Genomic DNA, 12,235 nt, shown 5'->3' with positions numbered 1-12,235 from the left:
CTCTTTGGTGTGGGCCAGCAGGTTGAATGAGGGGGACAGAGCAGCTCCCATCCAGCACCAGTGTGAGGCGTGGTGGGAGCTGGATTTCAGCAGATGCTCAGCAGAAGGAGCAGCATGAAGAAAGGGGAGAGTTAGCCAGTGTAAAAAGCATCCTTGGGAAGAGATGGGGGAACGTTGAAAGTCAAGCAAAACTGAAAAGGGTAAGAAAGGAGTGTTTGACAATCTCAGGGTGACACTTTAACCTGTCTCTGGCCACAGGTGTGCCCTGACACTCTGCCCTTTGGACGCCCCAGAGCTACACCCACTACTCACTCTTCAAAAGGAAAAAGAAACAAAGCCCACATACCAGCTAGTTTTTCTGAACCTCACTTTCAATGTACAAATCCCTCAGCTGACACCTGCAAACATACAGCCGGACTTTCCTAGTCCCTTTACTCATAGCATGGATATTTCTGGGCCTCAACTAAATTCATCTGAGTGAAACCTGCTGCATTCTACGTGCCAGCTCAGTCAAGGTGTTCTGGCTCATCCATGGTTAAAGGTCCACCAGATTTGGCCTAGAAACTAGAAGTCACTGAATATTTTGTTTTCAGAAGTCCCTGATGTTAGTTTCCATAACAGAGTATGAGGGAAGATCCTTGAAGTTCTTAAAAATCTTTTAAAGCTTTTTTTTTTTTTTCCCCAAAAGCCCTTTGGAAATATCAGTACATTAACTTACTTTCTCCATCCACCATTCAAAGGAAGAGCAAGAGAAAGTAATAAATCAAGATCAGAGCTTAGGACTATCACTTAAATGCCATCTACTTACCTCTGCCTGAATATCTACTTAAAAGAAAATTTTAAAAGGGTTACAGAGGAAGTTTTCAAAAAGGGAACCCAAAAAGCCTGAGAATACTCTAAGGAGTATGCAAAAGATTTGACATTAATAAGTAAATTTGATCCTGACTCATATACTCCATAAGGAAAACCTTTAGGATTCCAAATATGGAAGGAAGTTAAATATTAGTGGTCTACATCAATTTTTAAAATGCTGAAATGATTCATATCAGTCAAGGAGCGTGTCCTAATTTTTCAGTCTTTCCTGCTCCTTTCTTTAAAAATAGCTGGTGTTTTATTAATGTAAAATATTAACTTTCAGTTAGTTGTAGGTTTTGTTGCCATTGCCTCCTTCAACCCAAATAGTTCAGATAAGTCCTGGATAAACATGCAAGCCCAAAGTTGCTTATCTGAATCTAACCAAACCGCTAAATACTTTGAAGTTGGTCAATTGTTGCATATGCAGTGGAAAGTAATGCTAATTACCTTCTAGTCACCTGTTAAAGGCGAAATGATCCTCCAGATTTAGTTCCTCTGACACAAAAAAAGAATGATGCTAAAACAGTAAAATAACTTCTAATATAATTATTTAGCTACTTTGTTTCAATATTGTGCATGCCATACTTGGGCACTTTTGTTTCAAATATAATAAACCAACCCTTGGCCAATTTAATTTGAAAGAACAATTTCATTATTAAAAAAGCATTGTTATGGAGAATTGGACTAGAATAACAAAAGAGGAGAATTATAGCAGATTTTTCTGTTGGCATGTGGACAAGCCGATGATCAGGAAGACATTTGTCTTTCCAAATTGTACAACTCTGATAAATGACCTTTTTTCTTCTTCCCCAGATACCCACCCATATAACAGTACCATGAAGATAGGGAAATTGACTGTAAGAGACAGTTTAGTAGTGCTAAAGTTCTGCCAGTGTCCTCAGGAGTTCATTAAAAAACAACCCTTTATTACTCAATTTGACATAGCCTAATTAGATTCCAGAAGAAACTTGTGCTTATTTTAGTCTAATGAGAATTTTATAGACAAGTCATTTCCTTATTCTCCCAAGAGAAAGTGATAGATTGGTGCACAATAGACTGGCTCCTCATCCCTCATTTCTTCAGCATCTTTCTTCTCCTATTAAGTCTTATTTTTGCTTTCCCTCCACTTTCTGTTTAAAAATGCAACCTCTCTTTTGGCATGGAAAATAAACATCAGGGAAAAGAAAAGAGTCAGAAGACATGTTTTATTTAGTGTTTGATAAATTAATCCTCAGGGAGGTATCCAGGCATGCTAACACTAAATACCAGTTCTAGCCAAAAAAAAGAGCCAACCCCAAAACCCTAAACAAAAAAACCACACCAATAACGTGCACATTCTGCAGTATTTCTCTGGCAGGAAATCAGTTAGCCAAACTAAAAGAACTGTGAATCACACATATACCTATTATGAAATATATTTTCACATGTAGCAGTGATGGTAGAGCCATTGACAGCTACCAGAAAATTAAACTTCCTGTTGAGTAACCCTGGTCTTCATTTGTCAACACAGAAGCATGAAAATGTATACAAAACCTCCCATGCTTATCAAGCCTAGCTCTAAACAGTGAAAATCCAACTCTTTCCTCTCTAACCAAGTCCAGCAAACCTATTTGCAGCTGAACCATGGCAATTATAGTACCCAAGGGATGCACAGGGGCCATTTAAAGGCTGCCCACCACAGCAGAGTGAGGAGGCCATGGGGGTGAGCTGTGCTAGGACCACACAGTTCACACACAGAGGATGCAAAGCAGCCCATATTCACTGAGCAAACAGCAGCAGAAACAAAGACATCAGCTCCTCCCAGTGCTGCTTTTGGCCCTTGCACACAACTGGAACTGAATTTTACCTTCCCAAATGTCTCGTGTTCCACATATAGGGTGAAAAAAATTTGCCCTGCAGGGTTCCTAAGAACCTTGCAATTCAAAATGGCATACAGTGAGAGCTGCCATTGAATCCTGAGCTGATACTCATTGTGCTTGCCAAGCCTGGCAGCTGGAGAGCTTTCACCTCTCATGGTTATGAGGGCTGCCATGAATGATGTTGCTCAGTGATAAAATTACTTGCTCTTGTACCCAATTTTCCCACACCAGCAAAATCATCCAAGATCTGTACAGCTTACACCCTCAAAATTAAATAGTAAAAAAATTCCTATTCCAGTACTACATGTCCTAAGATGTTTATCATTTTGTTACAGAAAAACATTACATTAAAACCATCAGTGTGAAAATCTGTGTAACTGATATTTGACTGAAAAACTGTTTACAACAACACGACAAGAGTGTTCATTGAAATTTCTTACATAAATGGAAAATTATATTCACCCTGGTAAATAAGAGTATCTGAAATTTGAGGCACTACTGAACACAACAGTATACACCAGACATTCAAGAGATGTCAAATGTATCTGCTACGACCTTTGACAGAAGAGTCAACTCAAAGAAAGGATGGAGAGATAGAGTCCTTTTCTTAGGCATAACCAGAAGTAATCAAAGGTGGCACTGTGGTGATACTGAATGGTACTGTCCCTGGTGGCTGTTTGTCACAGCTTCAAAACCTCTGCCTTTTCTTCAGATACAAACCTAACATCTGAATGAACACTGAGATGAACCTGGACTTGCAGCCTCAAGAAACAGACCTTCTGGTTTAGAGCTGGAACACTCTAGCAAGGGACTCAGAAGCACTGAGAAGGGCCAAAAGAAAAGTTAAGACTTGATTATGTTCTCAAACCATCTCTCATAGCCAGTCCCTGACAGAAGCCAGGTCTAGATTATTCAGGTGAAGGTGAAAGAAATTTCTTTAGGAAAATATACATACTATCTTCACATCCCATCCCCCTCCATCCATGTATTATCCCTTGCCTCTGACAGCTTGCCTTAGAGCATGCAAGGATGGGCTGCAAGTTGTAGTGCCTCACAAAAAGGTCCCCCCAGTCAGTCTTGCAGCAGAACACCAAAATGGTGTTGGGCACCTCACACTAGGGCTGTCCAGAGGCAAACAGAGTGCAGAGGTACATATGGATCCTGCATGGTGCCAGCAGAGCTGCCAGAACACTGATAATCTCACAGCCTCCCTCTAACTTCCTTTGCAAGCCAGCCTAATAGTTGAAATTGGCTGCAGTCCTCAACCATAGTATTTGATATCCTTTCCAAGAAATGCACAATTAAATATGATACCTTTGGATATTCAATATTTAGTAGACCAAGCACTGTTGCTGCCTCGGCTGGGATTCCATTCTCTGATGGATTCCATTTCAATGGAGCATAGCACAAGAATTTCTAAGATCAATAATTAATTACTAAAAGGAAAACCAAAAAACCAACCACAAAAAAAAAAAAAAAAAAAAAAAAAAAAAAAAAAAACAAGAATAAAAACCCTCCCAAAAATTCTCAAAAGTTAACAAGGTTAACAAAGACAGAAAATGCAAAATTGCATATGAGAAGCAAAAGAAAATTCTGAACATCTTTCCTTTGTTGTAAAAGAATTCCCACCAACTTTTTCTTTGAACATCCATAGAAGATCAAGATTCTTAAGATAAGAGAGTAGAATATGGCACACAATTTTAGAAATGCAAACTTTATGCAGTCCTGAGCCAGTATTATCACTTCTTCAGAGTGCAAATAACTTACTAGTCAATGTGTAGAGAGCTCTATATGTAAGTGATAGGTCTCTATCCAACTAAATAAGATAATGCTGCCAAATCTATTTCTATAATCTCAGTGACCTTATAGGTTTTCATTAAATATATTAAGTAAAATGAGAGATGAAAAGTGACCTATTTATGCCATGCAAAAGTAATAAGAGGGCCTAATTTTTTAGTATTTTCAAAATTATTAGCATGCTAGAGATACGTGGTATGTTTTACAAACTACAGAAAATATCTGTCAAAAGAATAACCTTACTGAAAACTTTTCCTATTACACTGAGTCACCTGCATTCTCCTTGCAGCAGGGAGCCATAATCAAGGGCCCCACATTTCTCTGTTCCAGACTTTTCACAAACACACAGCAAGAGTGAGCTTTGCCCCACCAACTTTACAATTTAGGTTCTATGGCCCAAAAGTCAAGAACAGAAAGTTAAAACAGAAGTTAAAACAAATGGCTATTCTGGAGGATTTAAATCTCAAATCCCAATTTAAATCTTAGACCTCATTGCAGCCTTCAATTTCCTCCCAAGGGGAAGCAGAAGGGCAGGGGGGCTGGCACAGGTCTCTTCTCTGTGGTGAGCAGTGACAGGACCTGAGGGAATGAGGCTGTGTCAGGGGAGGTTCTGGCTGGATATTAGGGAAAGGTTTTTCACCCAGAGGGTGGTTGGGAACTGGAACAGGCTCCCCAGTGAAGTGGTCACAGCACTAAGCCTGACAGAGTTCAAGAAGCATTTGGACAATGTTCTCAGGCACATTCTTATCCTGTGCAGGGCCTGGAGTCAGAATTTGATGATCCTTGAGGGATCTTTCCAACTCAGGATATTCTGTGATTCTGTGACAAAGCAAAGCCAAACCTTTCCATATGCTACTTTTCAGCACAGTGATTTTTCTGATTGCACAAGCTCTACTAGTAGCTGCTCTTTCCTTTTTCTGTTTATTACAAAATATGAAAAAAAAAAAAGAAGTGCTATAAATTATCTAAGTAGCATACAAATACCCACATGGAAGCATGGGACTTATGCCCAGCACACAACCATTTGCAGGAAAAGTTCTCTACCAACAATTCAGTTTCTCCTGTATGCAGAGCTCTGAAGAGGAGAGTTCAGGTGGGTGCACTGCTGCAGGTACCATCAGAATAGTTTGGGTTGCAAGGGACCTTTAAAGGTCGTCTAGTCCAACCCTCCTGCAGTGGGCAGGGAATGTCCTCGTGCTCCTCATGATAGAATGAAATGCACTGGCAGAAATGTCACAAATGAGTCATGAGAGGTGGTTTCCTTCCTACACAAGCTTGCTCTGGAACATGCCCTTTGGTCTTAAAATTATCCTCCTGATGTTGCACTCGGATGACAGCAGCCATTCATTCACTCACTCGTTCATTTCTTCACAAGGTAGGAAGATGTGAAGCTATCAAAGAGAGCTGGCAAGAGCCTGTAAGGCTTGATAAAGCTCTCCCAGGCTTTGGGAACAAAGCCAAGAAAAAAGTCATCAGGTTCTGATGTCTTTCCTTGGTAACACTTTGTTCATGTTTAGATGAAATGCAACTAGTAAAAAAAATTAAAAAAAAAAAATCCCTGTTTCCCTTTTCCTGCTTGCATTCCCCATGGGCACTCTGGCAGCTTGACAAAATAGTAACTGAGAATAAGCGCTGCAGGGCCAATCCCTGCTGCAGCTGAGCTTTGTGTGGGGAGTGCTGGGGAGGTGCTGGGACACCAAAGGGAGCAGCTGAAGCGCTGTGCACTGCCAGCCTGGTGTTTGCAGCCTTCATTCCCCAGCTACCCCCATGGCACACTCGTTTTAGGCCTGGCACAGAACAGAGCAGGATCTCCAGCAGGGTTCAGAGTGCTGGGAGAGCAGCCTGCCCTGGGGTAGAGGTGGCTCCATCAGCCTCTTCCCCTGGAACCAGAACAACCTGGGGACAGAGGGCGGTGTCAAGACTGTGGGATTGAAATAGTTGCATATTTTGCTTTGCCTTTCAGCTAGCACAGAAAAACTTACTCAGAAATTTCACATCTACTTTGAAAATTCAGTCCTTGAGAGCTTTTTTTTCCCCCTTTGAATTATGAAATTTAATGTTCTTCTTGCATTTTAAGCACATAGGAACTGCCATCTTAGATCAGACCAAAACCCCTTCTAGTCAATGATCTTCTCATAGCAGCTACTATGAGACACCTTGGGAAGTGTGAAAAATATAGACCAAGGTCCATAGCTCTAGTTTAGCCTCCAAAAGGGCAGGAATAAGCAGCCTGTCTGACTCAGAGGGAAAACAGGGCATTTTGATTTGTACCTTGCTCCTTTCCTAACAAACTCAGAATTCAATTTTCCACCTGGAGAACTGCTGAAGGTTGAGTTGATCGTGCCACAGAAGTATCCTCTTTAACACTCAGAAACAGTTGCTATTCAGTTATTGTCAACTCAGAGGCCAGAATTGTATTTGTAAAGTTATGACTGTTTTGTCCTCTGGGCATCCACTTATTCCCATCCATGTTACCTTCCTTTGCTGCTTTGTCATCAGTTGTTCAGTGCCCTGAGAGCCTTTTGCAGCTCCTCACAGGGCATCCTCCTGCTTTGCTATGCTGCAGAGATCAGGGCACCAGCAGCAAACTTCCTGTCCCTCTTCACCCCTTCTCTGGGTCATTTCCGAGCACTTTGGCAAATTGAGAACTTTGCAAGGATATGTTGGCAACATTTAATTACTATGAAAACAACATACTACTAGCTAACTAGTATATTATCTAACTCATCCCTCCAGCTAATTCATCCCTCTTCTATCTCAAGTACCCATTTGCCTCTTGATTCTGTTTTTGAATAGTTTATATTAATTATCCCATTAGAGATGTCAAGCATACCAATCTGCAGATGCCAGGCTCAAGCCTATCCATAGTGTTCTGTAGGTACCCACCCCAATTCAGGATAAACAGAAAATGTTAAAAGGAGTCTGAATTGAAATACAGTTTGAATTAAAATATTGTTTGCTCAGCTTTGAAACATTCATTCTTTTCATTTTGCACGCATGCATTCACATATGCATATGTATGTATATAGAATTTTCAGACCATTGAGCAAATACACATCCCATTTTGAAACTGAAAAATCAAACTCCATCCTAATCCAGCTGACACTTAGCAACCTTTTCCTACAAAGCTGATACTAAACATGGTTTGACAAAATAAATAAATTTCATTTAATTTATGTAAAATCTTTAATTTCAAATTCTTATTGTTTCAGTAATGGTTTAATTTTCTTTTCCAGTTCACTTCCTTCTCTTTTAAGTGTTATGTTTCTAGACAAATCCTCAAATTGGAGCTTGCCAAACCTATTCCAAAGCTGCAGCACAGAAGCAAAGCATCTAACACACCTCTGCAACCTTCCAGGAAAAATGCACATCCATTATGCCTCTTCCATCTAAATTTCAGCATAATCTGTTTTCCTGAATTTGTGTTTCCTCTGGGAAGGCAAGAAATTCTTTTATTTCCCAACAATTTATCTTACCCTACCTCCCTCTCAATCCCACACAATCACCAGTGGAAATTAAAAGTGACAAAGGAAAAATAAAATAGAGCTGTTTGAATTTGACATTCTCCACATCATTGATTATGGAAGCAGTCCCTCAGCAAAATTATTGGTTTATAGCATATTATTACTGTATCAATATTAAAAAAAAAAGACTACATCTACTTGCTTATTTTTCATGTGGTTAAACACAGCAGATACATGCCATGCATGCTTACACTTTTTTTTATTTATTATTATTTGATCATTATCTCATTTTAAACAGATTGGAATATATAGTGTTGGTCAATAAATAAATGTATAATATTTAGATTGTTGCTTATTTGGCTTTCATAAAAATGTCCACAATATTATTGTTTTAATCAGGAAATGTTTAATAAAATGAATAAAATTTGCTTCGTTTGTTTCTTTCCAAGGGGAGAAATAGGAATAGCCATGGATAATTTATTTCCCTGCTCTTTATTAATCAGAAGTATTATTCTTATTCTGTCCAACCAGATAAAAAGCTAAAGAAATTCTTACTGACCAGTGACTACTAGTGACTGTTACTACCTTGATGTTGACCTAAAATAAGTCTGATAAAATTAGAACTCCTAAAATATCAACAACATAGCAATGAAGAATAAAGATGTATTTCTAAAGGACAGTTGCTGTGCAAGGACTAATAATTGCAGGACAAATATGTGAATTTATGTATTTCCCTCAGCTTTGCAAACAAATTTATTTCAATTATGGTTACTGCCCTCTTCCAGCCTCTGGTGGCAGCCAAGTCCCAGCTGAGAAGCTGTGAGTTTACTCCTATCTTTGGCAACCTAAATGTGCACTGATAGCTTTTTAAAAGGAGGGAAAATGACAGGAAGGGAATGGCACCTTTGCAACGCTCACAGCAAGCTCCTCTCTGCTTAATGACGAGAGCACAGTCCTTGGAGAGCACTGGACACTTCTCCCTTTTGCACGTCACTTCCTTATTCTGGAAAAAAAAAAAAAAAGACAAAAGCTATTGCAAGCAAACCAAACCCAAGGCTACCATTTCTTGCATTTCAGAAAATAAAGTGTGGGGCCAGCAGCCTGCTCTTTTGCTTCAGGAGAGGTCCTTGTGATTCAATGCATCTTTCTTCTCTTGAAGGAACACAGTAGAAAACAGTCTTAGAATAATCCAGGAGCCCAAGTAAATGATGTTTAAACCCCACTTAGACAGTAATCCATAACTGCTGCCCAGTGTCATACAGAAAATGTGCTGCACTGAGGAGATCCATGTTACTTAAATGAACAACTACCTACATCATGTGCTTGTTAAAATATCCTCAGGATGTTGAGGAGCTACCCCATAAACTGCACAGCTTAGGAATCACTTCTCACTGTAACAGAAAGACAAACAGCAGAGAAAAAGGCAGTAACCTCAGAGAAAACAAAATTCTGCCACTGCAGAACATCAGTTTTGCCTAGAGGTTCTTTGAAAGAGGCTACTGTGTACTATACCAGGCAAGATGATTAATGTAATTCATGTTTCTCCCCAAAATGCTGAGAATCAATGAAACTCCACGAGCAGACAGAATCACTGTACATTATAATGTCATCTTGCTATGGCAAAAAGCCAGCGATTTCCCAAGGCCAAAGAGCACATTAACCACATTAAGGAATGTCAATAGAGGATGTGCAACAGCAGGCAGCAGAAATATTCCATTTATTGCCTGCCTTGCCGCAGTGGTGTCAACCCTTTTGGTTATCCCGGCCATTAAATAGGTGCAGAAAACAAATACTTGGGGCGTTTCTTTTAGTAAAATTTTGCTACTTCAAATTCCTTAGTTGAAGTGGCCCTCTGAAGTGACCTCCACCTATAATTAGTAGCTCAGTTCATTAGGTTACACAGGTGGCCATCTAGAACATGCAAGTACCCACCTCACTCCATCTTATGACTTAATTAGAGACCAAAAAATCAAAGGGCTAGAAAAATGTAAATCATAAAACTCAAGAAAAAGAAGATGTGCTTTCCAGTCTTTTTACTTTGCTCCCTGTGGCCTTATTCAAGGTGCCTGTGAAGAATAACACACAGCTTTTATTACACTCCAGCCCTTTGTCTAAAATCAGAGGTTTATTTACTTCAAAGTCACTGCCTGATCTGATGGGAGCTATAAAGGCACTTCAGTCTTATCAGTGTAAATGAGGACTCACTCTCACCAAGACAGTGTGAAATCAGCAAATGAGAATCAGGCCCTAAAGCGCAGCTGCAGGAACACAAACCATTACTGTAAAAAGCCAGGTCACTGCAGTGCTGGCTGTTCTGCATCACTCCAGCACTGCAGAGCAACCATAAATGCAATTTAACCAGCAGGTTAAGCTGAATTTATGGCTGGTCTGTAGCTCTGGACTGGCACAAAGCAGCCACGACACGGAATTCAAGTGGTTCAATGTCTCTTTTAAAGCGCTCTGAGGAATCTTGATTCCCTTTGCAGGAACATGGTACTTCATAAAGATTGCTGAAGGGCAGCAGAACCAAACTTACCAACTCAACTACAGTCTGTATTTTAAAGGGTTCTACTAAGATTCTCTCTAATGAGTTTGCTTAAGGAAAGATTTAATAAGCCTATCAGCCCCACTACCTTTATCTGTGGGAAAGTCTTCTGCCTGGTGAAAGTGGGTGTGAAGGAGGGGAAAAACCCAGTTTAGAGTTTGTTCCTGTGGAGAACATGGCTTACCCAGCTGCAGCATGCATCGTGCACCTCTGAGAGAAGCACAGTGCCCTTCAGATCCAACCTGGCTGGGCTGGGTGTGTGCAAGGGGGAACAGTGGGCAGCTGCCCATTGGACTCCCTCTTCAAGGACAACATTGTTGCTGCAGATGGTAGCAAGAGGGACAAAAAAAAAAAAATAACAGAGCTCTGGTTTTTTTTAGTTCCCTGGTTCCCAGAGGACTCCGGAGGCAAATTCCTCACGCAGCCCAGCTTCCCAGGCAATTTCTTCCCTGAGTGCTGTCTGCCTCCTTTTGCCCTCAGGTACATCCTAACATGGTATCTTCCTGTTGGCAATGCAAGAAGTTCCTAAGGATCATCCCAACACACATATTTCAAACAGGAGATACCTGCTAGTTACTGTTCCCAGTAGAAGCTTCCTGTTTCCCCCACATTGCTAAAATCAGAAAAATTCTCCCCAATTATGAGGTTGGTACCACTGAGCCACCCCAGGGGGCCAGCCAAATTTAAGTCTTGCTCTTCTTTCCTTATCACCAGCAAAGCTGCTGGTTTAGCAGGTTTTCTGGGAGGGAAGATTTTGGAATTCATGTCAAGGGCTGTGTTGCATTAAGCAGCTGTTCCACATGAAGAATATTAGTGGCCACAGTGCAGTGACAGGACCTGAAGGGTCCTTCCCCCTAGAGAATATCTTAAGCAGTAGGCTACAGATCCACATTTCCTTTATCTCAGTAGGCTTTGAACTATTTGCTGTTCAGTGGCCTGACTTCAGCAGAAAGGGGCTTGTTCTTCATGCCCCCACAAGTCACTGGTTCTTACAGCAAGGGCACTTGTGGGGAAAGCAGGAGATGAGTCATTGAATTGCCTCTGGATGTGGAGGGCAGCAAATCTGGATCACTGACTCAAAGCTCAGTTATTACAGCATAGTGCTGAAAGGTAGGGAGGAGGTGCCACACTCATCACCCACTGCACTTTTTTGTTGTTGGGGTTTTTTTGTTTGGTTTTTCTTTTGTTTTGTTTCTTTTGTTTGGGTTTTTTTTTTCCCAAAATTAAAATGGAAGGTTAGCTCTGTCCCTTGGAGCAGAAGCTTCAAGCTCCTCCTGCCTTAAAGGACAGCTCCATGTATCCCAGGTAAATAGAGCCAATCTTTGCCAGCACAAAGGAGAAGAGCAGCTAAGCACTAAAAAAGGGTAGGCTTTGCAAAGCTGATGTTCATCCTCTCTAGCTTGCTATAGCTCCAAAACAGGCTGTTTCACATGTCATCCCATGCTGCCTAACTCCCTTCCATCAGGGTTGGGCTGCTCTTCCAGGGTGTGAGGTACAGCATTGCTCAGGATTGCAACCCCACCACTCCTTGCGGGGTCTTCTGGTGAAAAAAAACATACAGTAGAGCCCCAATTGCAACATACTGCTGCCCTGGCATTGTCCTCCTGGCAAAATCCCTCTTGAAGTAAGAAGAGATGAACGTAACTCCAGGGAAGTGCATCCTCCTACAGCTTCTACTACTATTATTACTATTATCCCAAAATTCTTTCTAAAAA

General features: G+C 40.8%; 1 protein-coding gene across 1 annotated transcript in view; it reads right to left on the bottom strand.

Annotated features, from left to right (window-relative positions):
• Positions 1–12,235, bottom strand: part of BMPER (BMP binding endothelial regulator) — a 145,364-nt gene that overhangs the window by 113,437 nt on the left and 19,692 nt on the right. The window contains exon 3 of the mRNA XM_058024342.1: positions 8,879–8,978. Coding sequence (XP_057880325.1) covers positions 8,879–8,978 — 100 coding nt within the window. The remainder of the gene's footprint in view (positions 1–8,878; positions 8,979–12,235) is intronic.

This window comes from Melospiza georgiana, chromosome 1 (assembly GCF_028018845.1).
Source record: "Melospiza georgiana isolate bMelGeo1 chromosome 1, bMelGeo1.pri, whole genome shotgun sequence".
NCBI classification, from domain to species: Eukaryota; Metazoa; Chordata; class Aves; order Passeriformes; family Passerellidae; genus Melospiza; species Melospiza georgiana.
The sequence above is the reverse complement of the archived record's forward strand: the minus strand, read 5'-3'. Positions and strand labels throughout refer to the sequence as shown.